General features: G+C 41.9%; 1 protein-coding gene across 7 annotated transcripts in view; it reads right to left on the bottom strand.

The window, feature by feature from the left end:
* Positions 1–1,563: 1,563 nt before the first annotated feature.
* LOC101143038 (WASH complex subunit 2A) overlaps positions 1,564–22,274 on the bottom strand; it is a 65,210-nt gene continuing 44,499 nt past the window's right edge. For 3 of the 7 annotated variants that reach the window (XM_063709748.1, XM_031006426.3, XM_063709752.1), the window contains 11 exons: positions 20,757–20,859; positions 16,686–16,838; positions 14,975–15,157; positions 9,472–9,600; positions 9,264–9,344; positions 8,535–8,657; positions 7,492–7,554; positions 6,919–7,131; positions 4,672–5,292; positions 3,628–3,805; positions 1,564–1,904 (listed from right to left, as the gene is read on the bottom strand). In XM_063709748.1, coding sequence (XP_063565818.1) covers positions 1,765–1,904; positions 3,628–3,805; positions 4,672–5,292; positions 6,919–7,131; positions 7,492–7,554; positions 8,535–8,657; positions 9,264–9,344; positions 9,472–9,600; positions 14,975–15,157; positions 16,686–16,838; positions 20,757–20,859 — 1,987 coding nt within the window. In that variant the 3' untranslated portion in view covers positions 1,564–1,764. The remainder of the gene's footprint in view (positions 1,905–3,627; positions 3,806–4,671; positions 5,293–6,918; positions 7,132–7,491; positions 7,555–8,534; positions 8,658–9,263; positions 9,345–9,471; positions 9,601–14,974; positions 15,158–16,685; positions 16,839–20,756; positions 20,860–22,274) is intronic. The other 4 variants (XM_063709749.1, XM_063709747.1, XM_063709751.1 and 1 more) reach the window with 2 other exon arrangements.

The following is a 22,274-nucleotide window of genomic DNA, read 5'->3' on the forward strand; positions in this document are numbered from 1 at the left end:
CAGATCACAAGGTCAGGAGATTAAGACCATCCTGGCTAACATGGTGAAAACCTGTCTCTACTAAAAATACAAAAAATTAGCCGGGCGTGCTGGTGGGCGCCTGTAGTCCCAGCTACTCAGGAGGCTGAGGCAGGAGAATGGCATGAACCCAGGAGGCGGTGGTTGCAGTGAGCCGGGATCATGCCACCGCACTCCAGCCCGGGTGACAGAGCGAGACTCCGTCTCAAAAAAAAAAAAAAAAAAAAAAAAAGTTGACATAGATCTTCATTTACTGATATGTGAAAACATCCCTAAAGTTCTAAATACGAGCTACAGAATCACATCAACCATCTAATATATCTGTAACCTAAACGCTAGTCGGCAGTTGATCCGCAAGCAGGATTAGGAAATATTTCAGAGCCAGCATCTCCTCGCACCATCCAGGTACCTATACACTTGAGGCCACCAAGTCACCTGCACAGCCCTTGCTCCTCCAAGACCAACCAGGGCTCCCCAGACCCACAGGCCTGAATCTGGAGGACAGCAGTCTGCCTGACAACAGCGACTCGGAGATCTCAACCTAAGGACAGAAGGAAGATGCATAAAATGAATAGGGGAAAGGAGTGGCCAACTAGCAAGTGCCCTTATCTGTTATCACGTCACTCTCACAGCAGACTTGGGCAAATGGTTGACCTGTGGAAGCTGTATAAAATGTTTGACTCTGGGTATGAGTAATTCCCCTTCCGATCTTACAGTGCCCAAGGAAGAAGTAAGTAGCTCCAGGATCGCTGAGACCAACCTGGGCGGCCGACAAGACTGTGCTGTGGTGACAGGCTGCATAGTCAGCAGCAAGACGACAGAGCACCAAAAAACACAGATTAGAATGGGGTCAGCCATCCAGGTGGCTAGTGGCTACTGCCTTTGTCGATGCAGATAAAGAACATTTTCATTCCTGCGGAGTTCTATGGGGCAGTGCTGCTCTAGAGGCTGACATTTCCATCTTCGGCACTTCCCCCGGCTATTACCTAGGTTCATTCTGCCGCTTCCACAAGACAAGGATGGAAAAGGATGGCTTAGAGCAATGGTCAGCAAACTGTTTATATAAAGGGGCAGATAGAAAACATCTGAGGCTCTGTGAGCCATCCAGTCTCTGTCATAATCACTCAACTCTTACATTGGAGGTAGGGTGAGAGCAGCAATAGACAGTAAGTAAACTAATGAATGTGGTTGTGTTCCAATAAAATTTTATTAACAAAATATGACAGTGGGGGGCCACAGTTTGCCATACTTTGCCTTGGAGGACATGCAGAGGCACCCTCAGAATTCAGTGAAAACCTGCTCCCATATTGCTAAGACTCATGAAGTATAATCTCTCATCTTCTTTCTCTTTCCCCTGCCCAGGCCCTAAGTTAGGGTTCCCATCCATATAACAAAGACTTCTGGTCAGGTGGCATTTGCTATCTCTGAGATTCCCTGCCCATGAAAGCCACAAAGATATTTCTTCTTTTACACACCCTGAAGCATATTACGGCCCCAGCAAGGCTAACTAAATCAAACTGTGGTTTAAAAACAAAACAAACCAACCACTGTGAAATATTTATTTTTGTTTTGTAGTATTAAGCATGATTAAACCAGTGCAGAAAAATACCAAGTACATTGGGTAAAAGATGAGCTAGCTGTTCTAGTATTTGCTTTTTGTAATCCAGTTAAGACCATCAGCATATACAACATCATCACTAACTCAACAATGTAGCTGCAGGGTAACACGTGGATACCCTGTGTGCTCTACTGGCCTCCAAAGGCATTCAGGGGATCATCAAAGATGTTGGACACCTTGTGTTCAAATCTTGGTTCAGGTGCGGCCTGTGCAGATCGGCTTTTTGGTTTGGTTGTCTTAGCCTGGATACCAGAGGAGAAGATGTCATCTTTAGAAAGAAAAAAGAAAAACGGTTGCTGAAGAGGGGTGGAGAAAGGTACTTTTAAGACACATGCAAGCAAACCACCAAAGACCCAGCTCTGGTAACAGCATGGAGTACCCTAAAACACTAACCTAGAACTCAAGCCTCTTAGATTCTGGTTCTGTGTTTGTTACTCATTAAATTTTATGATCACACACAGGTTTCTCTTGGAGCACAATTTCTTCAGCTACAAAAGTGTATGTATGTGCATGTGTAGGACAGAAAAAAGGGAAGGGTAACTTGATCTCCAAACCAGCCCACGCCCCTACCATCAGGGACAATGGACTTATTTAGATATTCTTTTCATACTGGGTTTTAAAAGAGCAATAAAAATACGCAAAGGGAAATCCAACATAGGACCCACCTGTTTTCTTTCAGAATAAATGCACTGATTTGAGGCATCTCGATGTAAGACTGTAAGCCTCCGTCACTGCATTCATTTAGTGTTTCACTGACTCAAAAGCTTGTCTTATCTAATTATGGTACTTACCCAGTAATGTTACTGCTAGGGTTTTATCCAACCATGATTTAACATGTATACATAAAGTTAGGTGTACACAAATGGTAAAGACCACAGCATTATTTGTAATAAAGAAAACAGAAACAATTGAGATTGCTGTCAACAGGCTAATGGCTAAATACAAAGAAATCATGCACACCACTGAAAACAAGGAAGGAGATCTCTATGTACTGACATGAAAAGACATTAAGTAACTAAAAGAGCAGAATAGGTAAATATATTCTTACTTTTTAAAAAGGTGGGTATATATTGATGTGTACACAAACATATATTAATATCACTTTGTCTGAAAGGATACACACCAAACTGTTACTATTACCTCTAGGGGTTATTCACTTTCTACATTTTCTGAATTGCATGAATCTATTACAATAAGCATGTATTACTTTTTTTGTATTTAAAATAATGAATGAGTTCCCTTCTGCACTCCATGTGGCGGGAAGCAGGGGAGACAGAGCACACGGCTTGCTGGAGGCACAGAGCCAGTGTGTGACTCTGCAGCACCAGCTGTCTCCCAGTTAGTCTCCAGCTCTAGATTGACGGGGGGAGTAGGAAATGTGTATGTGGCCTCAGCCCACAGGATTTATCAAAAGTCCAATATTTAGGGTTCTCGGGCATTTGCCTTGTCTACTAATAAAGCAGAAGTTGTGCCATATAAGGAAGACAAGCTTGTTCCCAAACACCAAAGACCTCAGTGAAATGCAACGCCTGAGGTAGAGCCTACACCCAGGTCTAGACTTGCTCTCTTCTCGCACAGAACCATGGACACTCCCTGTCTATCTGGAGCTCTGACTCAACCAACCACATCACACCCAAGGCAGTCCCCTCAGCCTACTTTAGCACGTGAGGTCATTTCTGATCAAACCTCCTTTCATAACACCGGGGTGTGTCACAGATGATTGGTGAGGTGCACTGAGATCAAAGTTAAATTATACTTAAACGTCAAACTCTGGGTGCCTTCAAATTCTTTGATGACTATCATAGGAAAGAGTTACTTCACTAAAATAATTAGTCCATCTCTTACCTATCTTCAGCCTAACTCAGGATTCCACTGAAGTGAACCCGCTGGGGTGCATTTTCCAGAAAAGGGCCAAGAAAAGGTAGCAGGAAAAATACCAAGTGACGGAAAGGTAAGAATTCTCTAGGTCAGATGTAGAAAACCAAACTTACCCATATCATCATCAAATATAGACTTGGCTTCCACTTTCTTTTTGGACTTTTCTTTTGGTTTTACAGTTAAGTCAGCAAAGATATCAATGTTATCATCAAATAAATTAGATTCCAATGTTTTCTCCTTCTCTCTGGTTTTCTGAGAGGGTTTAATTGCTTCCGTAGCAAATATATCGTCCTTGTTAAGCCAAAAATACATACAAAACAATGTTAAATCAATTTTTCTTTTTAAACTCAAACACGTCAACAAGCTATGGAAATGCAATTGGCCAGGGTGTGTGGAACAGCCTCGAGACTGCCCCCTCTGCCTGGAATGCACTACCCCAGATCTCTGCACAGCTTGGCCCGCCCATCTCACCCCGGCTCAAAGGCTGGCACTGCAGTGACACCTTCTCTACCAGTCCTGCCTAAAGGAGCACCTCCCAGCCCTACCCACCACTCTGCCCCAGGTTATTTTCTTCATGACACTTAGTACTATTTGAAAACATCTTAATTATCCATTGCCCTGTTTGTATTTGATTATCTTCCCAGAGAGCTCTGAGGAGCCTAGCACTTCTCTGAGTTCACCTCGTGCCTGCAGTCCCCAGGTGCTCAATAAACATCTGCTGAGCAAATGCCACTGAAAGTCTTATTGCCTGCATGCACTACATTGTCAGCTCCAGCCAGGGCCAATGTCCCCAGAACCAGAGGTTAAACTCCCAAGCTGGACCAGTGGAGCTGTATGCCATGTCACCGAGTGGCATGCCCAGGAAGCTGATTACAACAATATTCTATAAAAATAAAAAAACTGTAAAAACTAGAGAGAAACCAAGACCTGTATCAATGATCATGGCCAGCCAAGAAATACATTCTACATGCAACAAAACAAAAAACCACTTCTGAATCAATGTTAGACTTATTAATAAAAGAGCCTAATTATAATTACTAAGCAAGTGGCTATGGGGTATGCATGCAACAAGCTAGACATAATCTATGGCTCAAATAAGCCAATCAGATACCTTCCTTAACTTAGAACAGACACAAAAATGTGTTAAGTCCTATTACCTCAAAAATATCTTGTGTTGTTGATGTGACATCCTGCTGACTATTGGATTTTGTCTCATTCTTCTTGACTTTCTGATCTGTAAAGAGGTCATCCTCATCTTCCAGGAGAGGAAAGGGATTTGTTTTCTTTGCTGGTTTTGGTTTAGCAGACTGAAAGAGATCATCATCACTGCTGGCCTCGCCTAGAGCAGGAAACATGGGGCTCTTTGCTTTACCACCCACTGGTGGGTTGGCAGGATTCTCTGCTATCTTTGCCTTGGGTTTTGTTCTCTCCACGGACTGAGATCCAGTGCCCGTGGAAAAGATGTCCCCAGAATCAAAAAGGTCAGCCTCCCCTCTGGAATGACCCAGAGACTTTGCAAAGGGGCTTCTGTCCACTCCAGGCACAGGACCACCTTCCCAAGGTGCAGCGGCAGCTGCCAGGGCCTCCTCAGTGCTGTCTTCTCCACTGGCTGCTCTGAGCTGTGGCCGATGGCCATTTGGGGAAATGGCACCATCAGCCCACTGTGCAATGGGTCCTCTGGGGATGCTCATGTCCTCAGTCTCGCTGGACTCCTGAGCAGCCAGCCGCCTAGCTGCACGGGTCTGTGGTCTACGCTTCCCTCTCATCTTGACACGGCTCTGCAACGGCAAAAAAACACACATTGATCTGACGATAAAATAAAGTGTTCAAAGCTACCATGGCAAAGAATCAGTGACTCAAAATATTGTAAGGTTATCTGGTCTACTTCAATGAAGATACTATCTAAGAACATAGAAGAGGTTATTTCTTAATGATTTCCAAGGAAGGAGTTTAATAGCTCCTAGTACTCCAAGACTAAGTCATTCTTAATCCTTTAGAGTTCTCCATTTTTTAATCTTTTCAGGGCAGTTTCAGTTCAGTTTCACACAAAAAGTTTTATCTGTTGCTGGAAACCTGGAAAGTAGGCATGTTGGCTCTCTGTGTCTCACAACCACTCCCTTGGCCCCAACTCTACCCTCAATAGAAACGTGGGTATCTTTCAAAACAAGAAAGAATCAGGGAATTCTGGTACTAACTTTTGTTAGGGGGCTAGTCTAAATTCAGGCTCCAGGAGTGGGGAGAAACACGACACAATAAAGAGAGGTAATCTAAGGTGCTGTTTTCCTCAAGTCAATAAACATTGAATTCAAATGTTAAATATTCCACATAAGAAATATGGCTTAGAAATCAGAACTTTTCATATAATCTCAAAACATGAATCACTTAGTAGCAATGATGCAGTGTCTATGATATTTTCCAAAATATACAATCAAGTAGAATTTTGAGAAGCTACAATCTACTTTGGGCAAAGTATGATTGTGTTGTCAACTTCAGGGGAATGTCACAATTTTAGTTGCCAATTTAAACTTAATTAAAAAAAAAGCCAATGAAAATTGTCGTTAAAAGGAAGGCTGTTTTGTTTTGCACAAGGAAACAGGTTTGGAAACATTTGAAATGAATCTATTTGTCAGGGTAGGTCATTCTGTGTCCTGTCGCTTACTTGGAGATCAGCTAAAGCTTTCTAGAGAAGGGAGACTGGATAGAAACTAGAAACCCAACTACAATGAAAGGAAAACTTCAAAGGGTTCACAGTCCATTGAGGAGATCCCATGAAACAGTGTCACTGCTGTGGGAACTTGGTGCGGGGAGTGCAGGGCACAGTGACAGAAGTGGGGATGTGGAAGCACAGCTGTGGACAGAGAGGAGCATTCCTGGTGAGGAGGCAGCAGGAGCCTTGGGCAGCAGCAGAACAGACCATGTGTGTTCAGGGAGTGGCACCTGGTGTGCCTGGAGTCAGGCTGGAAAGTGTGAAGTGACTAGTGAGGAAGCTGCACACATGGGCTGGCACCGATTGTAAAGGGGTTTCATACCAAACCCAGGAGCCCGAATGCTCTCCTTGGAGTAGTGAGGAAGCGCCAGCAGGAGGGGCATGATCTGCTCTGTGGTTAGAAGACCCCCAGGTGGCAGTGCTGGAAACCTGCAGGTGTCAGACACCAGCCAAAGTGGTGAGACGTTACTGTGGCTACTGAGCAGAATGCAAATGTACCAAATGCAGGCCACGGAAAAGCAGGTGCAGGATGAGGGGGGTGGGAAGAATGGAGGGGGGAGCGGCTGAAGGAAGGATGAGGCATCTCCTTCAAAAGGAGAGTCAAAGACTGCTGTGTATGCAATTGATAAACTAGAAAGAAGCATATGCATGTTCTGGTTAAAAGAAGAGAGCAAGGAAGCAAAGATGGTTTCATCACCTTGTTTGCACTGTGTAAGGTGTCTGCCTGAGCTGGAAGATCAAAACTCACACCGGCCTCCCCACTCCCGGGAAGGACAGACACACTTTCCAGACCGTGGCTCCTTCTGTGTTCAGATGAAGGAAAAGCCAATTCTGGCAAAACAGGCTTTACTTCAGAGATCTGGGAAGCTGCTGTGGGCAGCAAGGCCGCTGGGTTGATCGCTAAATTTGCCTAAAGAAGAAAAATGAAACTCTGTATTTGTTCTTCAACATAGCAGTCTATTATCTTTACTGTGACACATGACAAGATTTGGTGCACATAATGTATAATACGAGAGGAGTAGAGAAACGTAGGAAAATCGCCCGATCTAGTCTCAGAATTAAAACAGAGCATCTTACACCTATGCCCACCACTGGGCTCAAAGAATAGATGTTAAAGACGCAGCACACAGGAGACAACAACTAGGTGCAGGGGAGGGGAGGCGGGGGAAGAGATGAGAAGATGCTTGGCAGCAGCTGACAAAAGTAGGAAACCCAAAAAAGTTTATAGATGCCACAGGGCAGGCAATGAAGATTCCAGTGTTTTAATTACTTGTATCTTCCCGATCCGAGTGGATGGTTCTTTGGTTTTAAATGGAGCGAGACCTGATGAGTCCTGTGTAAAATTACATCCAGTTAAAAATCCATTTGGGAAACAGAAAGACAAGTGTTTCTTATGCCTGTAAATAAATCTGTGATGGAGCAAAACTGTCAATTTCTGTAGCTCTTTAATGGGAAAGGCATTCAAATCTCTCCTGGGGCCTGATGTTTCACTAGCACTACTTCACGTATGCCTCCTCCTTTGTCACGTAAGTGGAAAGCTGTCAGATCAGATATGGAGTCAAGGAATACAAGATGAGTAAGATTCCCAAGAGTCACAGTTTATCAGAGCACCTAAAACTGACCAGCAGGCAAAATTACCATGTTGGTTATCAAATTGAAATTTCAAGGAGCACACAAAAATTCAACCATAGCCTAATGCACTGGCTCTAAAAGCAAAAGATCTGAGCCCCAGGAAGGGTCAGTGGTGATGTGCTCGTCCAAGTGCCTCAGGTTTACGGCTCAGGACACTAAGGCTTCAGTGAGACACCCTGGGACACCTGCACATAGAACTGGCACTCGCTCTCCAGTCCTGGGCTGTTCCCAGGAGGAGCTCCACAGCGTTCTGGGAAGACTGCTGCAGAGTACGGCCCAACAGCAATGACCTCGGGAGAGGCAACACTGAGAGCAGGCAGGAAATCAGATGTAATTTATATTTATTTCTATTTTAATTCTATTCCAAGGAAATCCAGAGGGAGAAATAAATTCTTTAGTGAGAAGAAGATTCTTCATCCTACCTTAACTCCACTTCAGAGTCAAATCTGGCATGGCATCAAAAAACACTAACTATTAAAGTATAGATTCATGAAACTCTGGCGTGTGGAGCGAGGAGAGGGGAGATGACTTGGGGGGAGTGCAGTGAAGACAAAGCGGTAGCCCTGGTTGCTGTTTCCTCCTTAATGCAGACAAGTCTAAATAACTGTGGGTCTGCATAATGGAATTTCTCTGTACTGGGATGCAAACAAGAGCTGAAAATCCTTAAAGAGGATTTCTAACCTGAGGTGTTTCCGGCTTCCATATGCCTTTTTCTTTACTACCTTGAATGGATTCAGGATGTTTCTGGTTTTTGAAAGAGTCAACAGAGTGGTCTTTTTTCACTACTCTCTTTTTCTCTTGTACCTTCAAAAGAAAAAAATACCAAAAAGCCATCAAATATCTTAGAAATTTCAAGGAAAAATCATAATGCAAAAAACAATCCTGGCTTCTGAGTCTTAAAAATACTTTCTCAAATGAGGGCTGAACCAACTCAAAGGTAGCATTTCAGAAATAGCATTCTGAAGACTGTGGCTGTCACAGGAGTCCTCTCTATGATAAAAAGAAAACAGAGTACTTACAAAAACCTACTGGGGCTGGGGGAGAAAACGACATAGAAAGGCTAAAACTCAGACTTAAAACTTTGTACCTGAAAGGCACGAATATTTAGTCACCCCAGTGTATGCAATGGTCTTTCAATCAACCGTTTAAACATCACACAGATGTGCAGTACAGTCAGAGAGCCTGGATTATTAATGTTTTAATGTTAGTATAGGGAACATAAAATGAGGAACAACAGAAACTAAGCATTGCATCCTCCACACACACTCCCCTCAGCATGTTATTTGCCATTCATTTAGTAGGAAGCAGCACGACTCTCCTAGGATTTTCCTTAATCATCTAACTGGACGTTAGTTTCCTTTCCCAGAATCTTTCCCACACAACCCAGTATTGAGAACAAAAGGCTGGTACCAAAGGCTGGGACTTGGCAGAGCTGAAAAGATCATCATCTTCATCATCCCCAAACAGGCTCCCAACACTTGGCTCTAACAGCTAGAATAAACAAGACCCAAGTTCAATATCCAAAAGCAAAACAATTTACAAAGAGAACTAGGTGAGCTGTTGAGACAGTACCCAATACAATAACAAGTCATACTGTGGGGAACCATTTGGAACTGACCTTGGTTTTTTTGGTGCCAGCAAAAAGGTCAACATCTGGGTCATTGTCCTTTTGGAGCTTGTGGCTGAAAAGCAGCTCTTCATCCTGGAAGACACCTGTGCTCTTGGGGCGGGCATCAGGATCGCGGCCCTGGGAACAGGAGGGAAGGTCATGTGTGATTAGAGCTGTAAGAACTTATCTCAAGGAAGTTACATATGTAAAGATGGACACAACAAAGATGTCCCCTGCAGCTGTATTATATGAGCAGAAGGCTGGCCACAGCCTAAAAGCCACTCAGCAGGGGAATGAAACATTGACAAAATGGAATGCTATGGTGCTTCCAAAAATACCAGAAAATATATTTCTAAATACAAAGTTTACATATATATATATATATATATATATATATATATATATATATGCACAAGCTTTAGAGATAATCTTTTCCAGGTTATATATATTATATAAACTTTGTACAGTATCTACATTTTTTATTAGAAAAGCAATCCATTAGTTCCATAATGAGAAACATTTTGAAGGTAAAAAACATGCAACTGAATGAATTCTCTTCATCTCATTTCCAAAGGGAAGAAGAGACAGCAGCTGAATCAAGCACAAACTACACAGAGTGGTCAAATATGTGTCCCTCACCTGTAAGCACTGCAGGCCAAAGACCTGGCACAGGTGCGACCACAAGCCTTCCTATGGCTGTCCATCACTTCTGCCCTACTTTCAGACTCCGAGTGAGTCCCTTTTTGTTTACTAGATATCTAACATTTAAAAGTTACCATCAATATTATTGGTTTGATAATATAATGCTCCAGACCTGACATTCTAAAATTCATCCCTATTTCCTTATCACAGCCACAGATTAAAACTTAACAAAAAGGCCAGGCATGGTGGCTTATGCCTGTAATCCCAGCACTTTGGGAGGCCAAGGCGGGTGGATTACCAGAGGCCAGGAGTTCGAGACCAGCCTGGCCAATGTGGTGAAACCCCATCTCTACTAAAAATACAAAGATTAGCCAGGTGTGGTGGCGTGTGCCTGTGGTTCCAGCTACTTGGGAGGCTGAGGTGGGAGAATCCTTGAACCTGGGAGGCAGAGGCTGCAGTGGGCCGAGATCATGCCACTGCACTCCAGCCTGGGCAACACAGTAGGACTCCATCTCAAAACAAAACAAAACAAAAAAACCCAAAAAAACTAATGAAAAACTTACTTCTAACAAAATAAATCACATTAACAATAATTATTATTGTTATATATAAAAACGAGTTTAACACAGCAAGTAATGTTAAATATTTCACAACTATGGAAAAATATTACAAAACCATACACAGTAAGAGACCGGGAGAAAATACATCAAATTAATTATATTCACTGTGTGCAGCTCTCATTTATAAATAAGCTTATAGTATTGGTATAACAAAAAAATTCATAAAACATTTTTTGTAGAAATAAACATAGACTATTTCTTTGGTTAGATCTATAAAAAGGATTGGCAATCTATGACCTGCCAACCTGGTTTGCATAACATCACCATTGAGATCAAATTCATATACCATAAAATCTACCCATTTACGTATAAAATGTAATGATTTTTTGGTATATTCAGATTTGTGTATCCACTACCACAATCTAAGTTTAGAACATTGTCATCACCCCCAAAAGAAACCCCAAACCATTAGCAGTAATTATCCATTCCTGCTCACTGCTACTCCCAGCCTGCAGTAACTACTAATCTACTTTCTGTCTCCATTGATATGCCTATTCTGGACATTTCATATAAATGGAATCACATAATATGTGGTCTTTCATGACTGGCTTATTTTATTTAGAATGTTTTCAAGGTTCATCCATGTGGCAGCATGTGTCAGTACTTTGCCTTTTTTATTACCAAATAATATCCCATTGTATGGATATACTATATTATGTTTAGCCATTGTTTCCATCTTTTGGCTATTATGAATAATGCTGCTGGGAGCAATCATATTCAAGTTTTGTGTGAACATGTTTTTATTTCTCTTGGATATGTACCCAGGAATAAAATTCCGGATTGTGTGGTAGCTTTATGTTATAAGAATTTGAAGAACAGCAAACTGTTCTCCAAAGTGGTTGTACTGTTCCACATTTGCAGCAGCAAGGAATGAGAATTTCCATTTATCCACATCCTTACCAACACTCGCACTCGTTACTTCCCTTTTTTTTTTTTTTTTTATTATGGTCCTCTTCCCGGGTATGAAGTGGTATGTCACTGTGGTTTTGGCTTCCCTAATGCTGAGCATCTTTCTATATCCTTTTTGGCCATTTGTCTATCTTCTTCAGTAAAATCTCTGTTCAGATGTCTGTCTTATCTATTTTTTTTCAGACAGGGTCTCGTTCTGTCACTCAGCCTGAGTGCAATGGTGTGATCACAGCCCACTACAGCCTTGAACTCCTGGGCTCAAAGGACTCTTCTGCCTCAACTTCCCAAGGAGATAGAACTATAGGAGCACGCAACCAGGCCTGGCTAATTTTTTAAATTTTTTGTAGAGACAGGATCTTGCTATGTTGCCCAGGCTGGTCTTGAACTCCCAGCCTAAAGCAATCCTCCCGTCCTGGTCTCCCAAAGTGCTGGGATTACAGGCATGAGCCATGACGCCTGGCCTATCCCTTCTTTCATCTGGGCTATTTGTCTTTTTATTATTGACTTATAAGTCTTTTACATATTCTGGATCTAAGTCCTTTATCAAATACATGATCTGTAAATCTTTTCTCCCATTTTGTGGGTGGTCGTTTGACTTTCCAGATGGTGCCCTTTGAAGTACAATGTTTTTCATTTAAATAAAGTCCAATTTAGCTATTTTTGTGACTTGTGCTTTTGGTGTCTTATCTAAGAAGGCTTTGCCTAATCCAAGGTCATGATAATTTACTCACATACTCTCTGGATTCTAGGAGTTGTACAGTTTTAGTTCTTACATTTGGATCTTACACTGGATCTGAGTTTATTTATTAATGGGTCCAACCTCATTCCTTTGCATGTAGATAATCAGCATCCTGGCACATCTGCTGAAGACTATTCTGTCCCCACTGAAATATCTTGGCACCTTAAGCAACTGACTGTAAATGTGAGGGTTTATTTCTAGACTCTCAATTCTACTTCACTGATCTATATATTTTAACCTTATGCCAATACCACCCTGTCTTAAAGTAAGTTTTGAAATCAGGAAGTGTGAGTCTTCTAACTTTATTCTTCCTTTTCAAGACTGTTGGCTATTCTTGGTCTCTTACACTTCCATAAAAATTTTAGGATCAGCTTGTCCATTTCTGTAAAAAGCAAGCTGGAATTTTGATAGAGATTACAATAAATCAATTTGGGAAGGAAGTATTGCCACCTTACCAATATTAAGGTTTCTGGTCTATAAACACGAGATGTCTTTCCATCAATTTTAGGTCTTTAATTTCTTTCAATGTTTTGTAGATTTTAGTTTACAAGTCTTGTACTTCTTTTGCTAAATTTACTCCTAAGTATTTTGCCCTTCTTGGTATTACTATAAAAGAAACTGATTTCTTAATTTCAGTCATAAGCTGGTAATTGCTTATAAAAGTTACTACTAGTAGGTTGGGTGCAGTGGCTCATGCCTGTAATCCCAGCATTTCGGGAGGCTGAGGCAGGTGGATCACCTGAGGTCAAGAGTTCGAGGTCAGCGTGGCCAACACGGTGAAACCCTGTCTCTACTAAAAATACAAAAATTAGCTGGGCATGGTGGTGGGTGCCTATAATCCCAGCTACTCAGGAGGCTGAAGCAGGAGAATCGCTTGAACCCGGGAGGCAAAGGTTGCAGTGAGCCAAGATTGTGCCATTGCAATCCAGCCTGGGGGACAAGAGTGAAACTCCATTGCAAAAAAAAAAAAGAAAGTTACTAGTAGTAATTTTCGTAAGTTAGTAAATGTTCATTACTAGCTTACAGAACTACAATTGGTTTTCACATATTGATCTTACATCCTTCAATCTTAATGACTTTAATTATTTTCAATGGATGTTTTTTGCAGATTCCTTAAGACTTTCTATATAAAAGATCATGCCATCTGCAAATACAGATTGCTTCACTTCACTTTTTCCTATCCAATCTGAATGCCTTTTATTTCATTTTCTCACCTACATGCCCTGCTTAGAATCCCCAGTACAAGGTTGATTAGAATTACCAAGAGTGGACATTGTTGTGTTGTTCATGATGTTAGGGTTGAAAAGCATGCAGTCTTTCACCATTAAGTATGATGTCAGCTGAGGGATTTCATAGATGTCCTTTATCAAGTTCATTAAGCTTCCTCCTATGCCTAATTGAGTGCTTTACCATGAAAAGGTTTGGATTTTATTAAAAGCTTTTTCTGCATCTGTTGAGATGATCATGTGCCTTTTAATTCTGTATTTTATTGATACAGTGCATTATATCAACTAATTTTAGATGTTGAACCAACCTTGCATTCCAGGGGTAAATCTCACTTCTCATAATGTGCAATCTTTTTTATATTTTGCTGAATTGGGTTTAGTAGTATTTTTGTTGAGGATTTTGGCCTCTACATTCATAAAGGATATCTAGCTTTCTGGTGATGTCGCTGTCTAGTTTTAATATCAGGGTCATACTAACCTCACAGAATGACCACCATCTGTTTCTTTCTTTTTTTTTTTTTTTTTTTGGAGATGGAGTCTCGTTCTGTTGCCACACTAGAGTGCAGTGGTGCGATCTTGGCTCACTACAACCTCCGACTTCCTGGTTCAAGCAATTCTCCTGCCTCAGCCTCCCGAGTAGCTGGGATTACAGGCAAGCGTCATCATGCCAAGCTATTTTTTGCATTTTTAGTAGAAACAGGGTTTCATTATGTTGGCCAGGATGGTCTCGATCTCTTGACCTTGTGATCCACCCACCTTGGCCTCCTAAAGTGCTGGGATTACAGGTGTGAGCCACCACGCCCAGCTGACCATCACCTATTTTTATTAATAAAACTTACTGGAACACAGTCATGCCCATCCATCTTCATGTTTCCTAGGGCTGTTTTCATGCTGCCAATGGCAGAGCTAGGCAGTTATGACAGAGCCCAAATAGGCTGCAAAAGCTAAAATAGTCATTATATGGTCCTTTATAGAAATAGTTTGCTGACACCTGATCAGTATGAAAGGTTCATCTACAACACTTTTTCTTAAACTGAATGTTAGAAATACTTAACTGTACAGCTCCAGCCTAACTTCCCTTTCCTGCTGTTTACATCCCACAACTGGCCAAGGGGCAAAGTTTTGCTAGAAGGAACAACAAGGTCTGTAAATCCCAGAAGAGGGGGGTGAAATTCTAATCCCCTATCCTAACGCTGCTACTTGAAGTAAGAGTTCCTGATTAAGATTCCCAAATATCTAAATGACTGCACAGAATCATTAACACACTACATTGAAGGTTAAGATTCCTTCAGAAACTCACATGACAGAATGACAACCATGAGATGAGAGTCTTTTATCTCATCCAGAGACTTGAACCACTATTGCTTTTTGCTTACCTTTCCTACTTCTTTCTGTGGAGCCTGGATAGTGTTTTCATCTTCCATTTTATCCTCTTCCTCATCAAACAAGCTAAGAACAGTTTTGGTTCTAGGCTTGGTTCCTTTGTCCAATGGGGATGATGAAGAAAATAAATCAGAATGCTTGACTGTTTCCTGAGCAGATCTAGTCAAAAGTCCTTCCTGAAAATGAAAATAATAGGGGGAAAAAATAAGTAACACCTGGAAATACAAATCCTATCATGGAGCCTGCCAAGCTCCTCGTTAATTCAGTAACTGCCACATTTGCAATGACTCAGGGCACAGTGAATCACATCTGTGCCCAAGTAACAAAACACTGAGGTCAATTCTTGATTGGCTGCTCCAAGAGACAGTCTTGTACAATCATCCGTAGCCAAAGATAACTTTTCCAAGCATTGAGACCATGGGTCCCTCTCTCCTATCAAGTGATAGGACAGCTATAATCCTGATGCACACTGGTTGCTCATGAACAAGGAAGAACTTCTAAGTGTCAAAGATAACCAATACAAGTGCCAATCATTGGGAGTGGACCATGAATTCGTAGCATTTAACTAATACATAAGCCCCAAGGGGGAAATCTAATCAGGAAAATCAGACCCTCAAATTGTAAAAGGTTTACACTGTATAGGCAACTGAAGAAGAATCTCTGAAATAATTCTAAAATGCAGTATTTATTCATTCAACAAGTGGCACATTTCAGGTAAGATACCATTGATTATGAGGTACATCCCAATTTCAGAGTACTCAAACTATTAAAAAAATGCTTCTTTAAAGAAATACATAATTTATAACATAGTGCCTACTGTGTGCAAGGTAATATGCCAGTACTACAGACATGATGGTGAGCAAAACAAACTGGGCCTAGTCCGCAAGGGGCTTACACTCAGGGAGAGAGCAGTACAGCAACCAGTCAGAGTCAAGTGTGGACCAGGACTGGGATAGGACTGGGGTCCACACACAGCCACTAGGAAGATAATTTCACACAGGAACACAGGTACAAATGAAATGCTTGTATCACTGTAGCTCCAAGGAGCCTCAGCAGCAAATGCAAATGCAACGCTCTTCACACAGGCCCTGGGAGATCTTAGACCTAAGCAGCTGGACACACAGCGTATAAGAAAAGTTAGAGAAAGAAAAGAGGCATATAGAGACTGAAGGCAACCACAAAGCTGGATGCCCACGTGTGGCCAGCAGCACTACCCACAGGCCTCCTGCAAGAGACGGCAGACCGTCCAGGACTTGAAAGCTAGTGTTTTAGAAAGAGTAGAAATTTCACTCTACTCTGTAATCCTTGCCAATATCATCTAAAAGTAAAAGGATGCTAAACTAAAATCTCCTTAAAACTGACATTTAAATTCAAGTGCAGTTGGGGACCAAAGGAGGACCAAGGGCAACAGGAACACTGCACAGAAGAGAACAAGTTAGAAAGCAAAGATGCCATGACGTGACAGTAACCACAGAGACAGGAGCAGGCACGCCACAGTGCGCACATGTCTTGGAGAAGGGCCGGAAGGAAAGGCCCTGCAGAGGCTTCCTGCACTGTGGGGACACAGCCTGCTTGTCTATGTTTTCGAATCTGTCTACAAATGGGCCATTTATTTTCTGTGGTCAAAAAACTTAGGGGTTGTGTGTGTTTAAAACAACATACGAGAGACAAATGCATTCAAGTATACAAGAGAAAAAAGTCCACCTTTTCTGACTCAGCCACATCAGTTCTCCCAAATTTTAACGACTCCTTGGCACTCTCAACCTTCTTATCCACAGACTTCACTCCAAGTTGTGCCTCCTTCTCTTCTTCATCGCTGAACAGCAAAGGTGGTGCCTCAGAGACAGTCTCTTTTTTCTACCAAAAGAAGAGTACAGGACATCCACAACAATAAAAAAGTGTGTCTGACCAGCATGGCCATATACAGAACAAGCCCAAACCATCCTCTTAGGGCTTCAGCTAAATGTGATCAAGGAAGAGAGGACAGGATAGTGAAGGTAGCACCAAAAGGGAGAAGCAACAAACACCACCACCCGGGACTTGTGGACAGGACACTTCACGCCACCACATCACCTGTATCTGTCTACTTGTGTCTGTGAACCCCCATGCCTCCCTCATTCAGATCCTTATCTCTGCCACCAGATGATTATGAGTCTCTCTCTCTGCCTCACTCCTCTTATATTTCAACTAGAAGACATTATTCAGAGTTGTCTTGCTAAAACAAAACACCTGCTGGATCAGGTCCTCTCCCAACCCAAACCTGCACTCCTTGCATGAAGCAAATGACACTCAGCAGATACCCCATTCTATCCCTCTACTCATATGCATCTCCTCCTTTCCTTGCTGTTCCTTAAGGTCACTGCAAACTTTCAAACTTCCATGCTACGCTGCCCTCGATGTCTGTAGGTGCAAATCCTCCCCATCCTTCAAGCAGGGCCCCCACGCAGATGTCACCCACGGTCTCTGTCCTCTTCAGTTAAGTGTCAGTTGCTTTGTTGAATAAGCATAATATTTATCTCTCTACTTGACCCTTCCTTGACTTTCTTCCTAACTTATATAACAGCTAGCACACATCTGTTTGTCTGTTCATCTGAAAGGACTATACACTATATTTTCATGGCCAGTCCCAGCGTTTTATACCAACTCAGTGTTCAATACAAGTCTGCAAGCACTTCAGCCCATTTCTCATCTCTTCCTTATCAGGGAGGCAGGGATTTGGGGACTAGGAAACTGAGGTTTGTGACTTTCCTGGAATTCATGGCATTTTTGCAGCAAGTGACTTATCAACAAGTGCTTGAGAAAAAACTAAAGCTCTATTATAGTATAGTATAGATACAAATCATACCATACGACACGAGAAGTATGCTTTGAGGCAATGCCTGAATCAAGTTAGGAAGGCAGATTTGGGAAACTAAGGAAGGACATTGCTAATCATGATTTTAAAATGTGATGAATGAAGAAAGAAGAGAGCAAGGGGATTTTTAGTTAGGAAGAGATAAGTAAAGTGCAAAACCATTGAACTTGACATAAAAGAACACTGGAAGGCATAAAGAATTTCAGAAGAGATAAGGCAACACTGAAGTGATCAAAGGAAAAGGCTTTTGTGGAACATCCTGGACTCACTGAAAACTACATAAAAATTCAGTGCAGGCCGGGCGCAGTGGCTCACACCTGTAATCCAAGCACTTTGGGAGGCCAAGGTGGGTGGATCACGAGATCAGGAGATCGAGACCATCCTGGCTAACACAGTGAAACCCCGTCTCTACTAAAGAAATACAAAAAATTAGTCGGGCGTGGTGGTGGGTGCCTGTAGTCCCAGCTACTAGGGAGGCTAAGGCAGAATGGTGTGAACCCGGGAGGCGGAGCTTGCAGTGAGCCGAGATGCGCCACTGCAGTCCAGCCTGGACGAAAGAGCAAGACTCTGTCTCAAAAAAAAAAAAAAAAAAAAAAAATTCAATGCAAATAGTTGATAGGGGAGACAAAAAGAGACTTAAGTATGGCAAATCATATTCTTCCTTCATATATAACTAAGGTCCTTAAACCACAGAAAATGCTACCCAAAGTACCAGTTTTAATCTTCTTGAAGACAAGCTCATCCTTGTCATGAAGTTTACTTCCTGTTTTTTTCTTTCTTTCTTTTTTTTTTTTTTTTTTTGAGATGGAGTCTCACTCTGTTGCCCAGGCTGGAGTGCACTGGCACAACCTCAGCTCACTGCAAAATCCATCTCTCAGGTTCAAGCGATTCTCCTGCCCCAGCCTCCCTAGTAGCTGGGATCACAGGCGTGCACCACCATGCCTGGCTAATTTTTGTATTTTTAATAGAGATGGGGTTCCACCATGTTGGCCAGGCTGGTCCCAAACTCCTGACCTCAGGTGATCCACCCACCTCAGCCTCCCAAAGTGTTGGGATTACAGGCGTGAGCCACCGCGCCTGGTCAAATGTACTTTCTTGATAGGTGTCAGAAAATAAGGAAAGTCTGAAGAAAAAAAAATTGTCTAAAATGGCTGCATCTTGGCCATATGGGTAATAGAAACCGGGCCTATGAATGAAAGCTGAACCTCACCTGCAAGGCCAGAGTCTGTCAAATATCACACTGACAGGTACCGATTACAACCTGCCTATTGGATGAAGCACAAAGGCAGCACAAAATCAACCATCCCTCTCCTGACCCTGCAACTGCGACCCCTATGTACTCATTAGGGTAAAAGGCTAATGAGGAAAATACATTAACCACATATTTACTTTATCTTATATTCAATGTCACTGAGCACCAATCTGAATTGTTAAGAAAGTCACCTTTGCTTCACTGCCCCCTTTTCCCATTTTCTATATAACAGAAATATATAAATGCTGTGTCTCATGTGGCCCACTCTGGGATGCATTCTCAGTTTGTGTGGAGTCTCTTTACTGGGCTAGTAGTTCTCAAGCTTGGCTCAAAACAAAACTCACATTACATTTCTTTAAGTTCTCCTGCCTGTGGTTTAACCTTTTGGTCAACATAGGCTTACAACCAAGTCACAATTAACTTACACTGAAATATCTGTAAACAAGAAATATCTTTTATTTACTATTGTCTAAAGATGATTATATTTCACAAATAATCAAAAACGTGTAGGCTATTCAGCTACTTAAGTTGTGTGTCTTGACCTTTTGTTTTATTTAACAATCATAATTACCATAGGTTGAAAGAAGTTTTACAGCTCCAGAGGCTCCAAAATTCATTAATTTATTGCTCAGTTATCCTCCAGAGTAGTTTATTTATAATTTACAAAGAAAAACCAATCAGATCTCCTGACTCCTTTAATCGTACAACCACTGGATGTCCTCAAAGGGGGGAGATGTAAGTACAGAGCACCCAAGGAAAGGCTCAGGAGCCCCATAGAAGCAGCAGCAGGGAGCCTGGGGCCCAGGGTGGGCAGCATGCTGGCCCAGGGCTGAGAGCTTCTGGTATAAGCTGAGCAACTCCATTTAACAGGAAGGGTCTTCTTCCATATCTCCTAGATATTTTTTGTTTGGAGTTTATTTCTAATTCCACAGTAATGCACAAATGCCTTCCTTAAAAAGGCTTTAAAAAGGCATTGAGAGTATGAAGTTCCCCATTCCATACCTTTCCCTGGACATAATCACTGGTAACAATGTGCTATCGATGATTTCAGGCCGGTTTCCAGGCATCCATGTGTATTTCTTGTTTTGGAAAGTTTAAATTACACCATGTTTACGTGTTTACGCATTTTTTTTTTTTGGCCTGCAGTATGTTTTTCATCCCAATAAGCTCCACCCTGGGTTTTTTCACCAATGTATAGTATTCCACAGTCTAACTGTACTAGGACCTGTGTGACCATTTCTCCACTGATGGAGTATAACGGCCTCAAGGTTCATGCATTTTGTAGCACATGTGAGAATTTCCTTCCTTTTTACTGATTGGCTAATATAAACCAGGACCAGTGTTAGTACTCGACACACACTCATAAAAGGAATGATTTTGCCTTAACTGGCCTAGTCTAATGTTAGCAGAATTCCATGCCAATGGGGCCCAAGCCTCTTCTGAGACCCAGTTCCTTGTTCCTACACCTGACACTGAATGATGGCTTTGCACGTGTGCTTCTTCTGTAGAATACTATTAATCAGAAGATCTCTTTCTGAAACCAGGCAAATAAGGTCTTCCATAAGACTCAGCCTCCAAGGTTAGGTATGAAGAGCTGATTCGGGGAAGTACCACTACTGATGCAGCATAAACTCAAGGACATTTCCTGGGACTAAGAGATGAAGAATACCGTTGTTGCAGGAGGAACAGATGTGGGAGGAGAGCCAAACAGACAGCCTCCGCTATCAACATCGTCTTCAAAGAGGAGTGACACTCTCTGGGTCTTCTTTTGGCTACACAAACAAACAAAAGGTCAAATTAAGGAAAAGTGTGATGAAAAAAACAAAAACCATAACAACAATATTTCTTCTAGACTGCACCTACAGGAATCCACCTACCACCCAAACACCCAAGCCATTAGTTGACCTTACACAGTTGAAAGCAAACAGGAAAGACCTTTGAAATAGATGAAATCTGACTCCAACAAATCACCAGCCTCTGTCCCTCCTGCCTCAGGTTGCCCCTTTCCTGTTACTATCCAGTGCAGGTTCATCAGCTGTTACCGCTGCAAGGCACACGATGCCTGAGCCTTCCCAAGCAGAACATTCTCTCCCACTTCCTATAGCACAAAAAGAATCAAAGCGGACATGCCTATTTCCAGAATTGTCATGAAGACGGTTGCCAAGAGAGATCACAGGGCCAGGATCAGCACTGGGAAATGACCCTGTGCCTGGCTTCTATTTCTTTTTTTTAGTAGCGTTATCGAGACATAATTTACATTCCATAAAATTCACCTTGTATTTACTTTATTTTTAATATTTATTTGACTTTTTAAGACAGGGTCTCACTCTACTGCCCAGGCTGGAGAGCAATGGCACAATCATATCCCACTACAGCCTCAAATTCCTGAACTCAAGTGATCTCCTGCCTTAGCCTCTCAAGTAGCTACAACTACAAGCACACATCACCATGCCTGGCTAATTTTTTTACTTTTTTGGAGAGGTGAGGTCGCTCTATGTTGCTCAGGCTGGTCTCAAACACCTGGCCTCAAGAGATCCTTCCACTTGGCCTCCCAATCAGGATTACAGGCATGAGCCGTTGCACCTGGCCAGATTCGCTCTTTTAAAGTGCGTATTTCAATGGTTTTCTTAATCCAGATTCACTCTTTTAAAGTACATACTTCAATGTTCTCTTTAATATATTCATTGAGTTGTGCAATATCACTACAACCTAAGTGCACAACATTATCATGACACCAAAAAGAACCGCCATGCCTGTGAGCCATCACTCTCCATTCCCCCTGCCCCACAGGCCCTGGCAACCACTAATCTACTTTCTGTCTCTATGGTTTATCTATACATTTCATATAAATGGAACAATACAATATGTGGTTTTCTGTGACCAGCTTCTTTCAAGTAACATAAAATTTTCTAGGTTCATTCATGTTCTAGGATGCATCACTACTTTATTCTTTTTTATTGCTGAAGAACAGTCCATCGTATGGTTATACATTTTGTTTATCCAGTCATCAGTTGATGGACATTTGGGTTGTTTACACTTTCGGCTGTTATGACTAAGGCTGCAATAAACACTCATGTACAAGTTTTTATATGAACAACTAATTTCATTTCTCTTATGTATATACATAGGAATGAAACTATTATGTCATATGGTGACTCTATGTTTAACATTTTGAGGAAATGCCAAA

Source organism: Gorilla gorilla, chromosome 8, assembly GCF_029281585.2.
Source record: "Gorilla gorilla gorilla isolate KB3781 chromosome 8, NHGRI_mGorGor1-v2.1_pri, whole genome shotgun sequence".
NCBI lineage: Eukaryota > Metazoa > Chordata > Mammalia > Primates > Hominidae > Gorilla > Gorilla gorilla.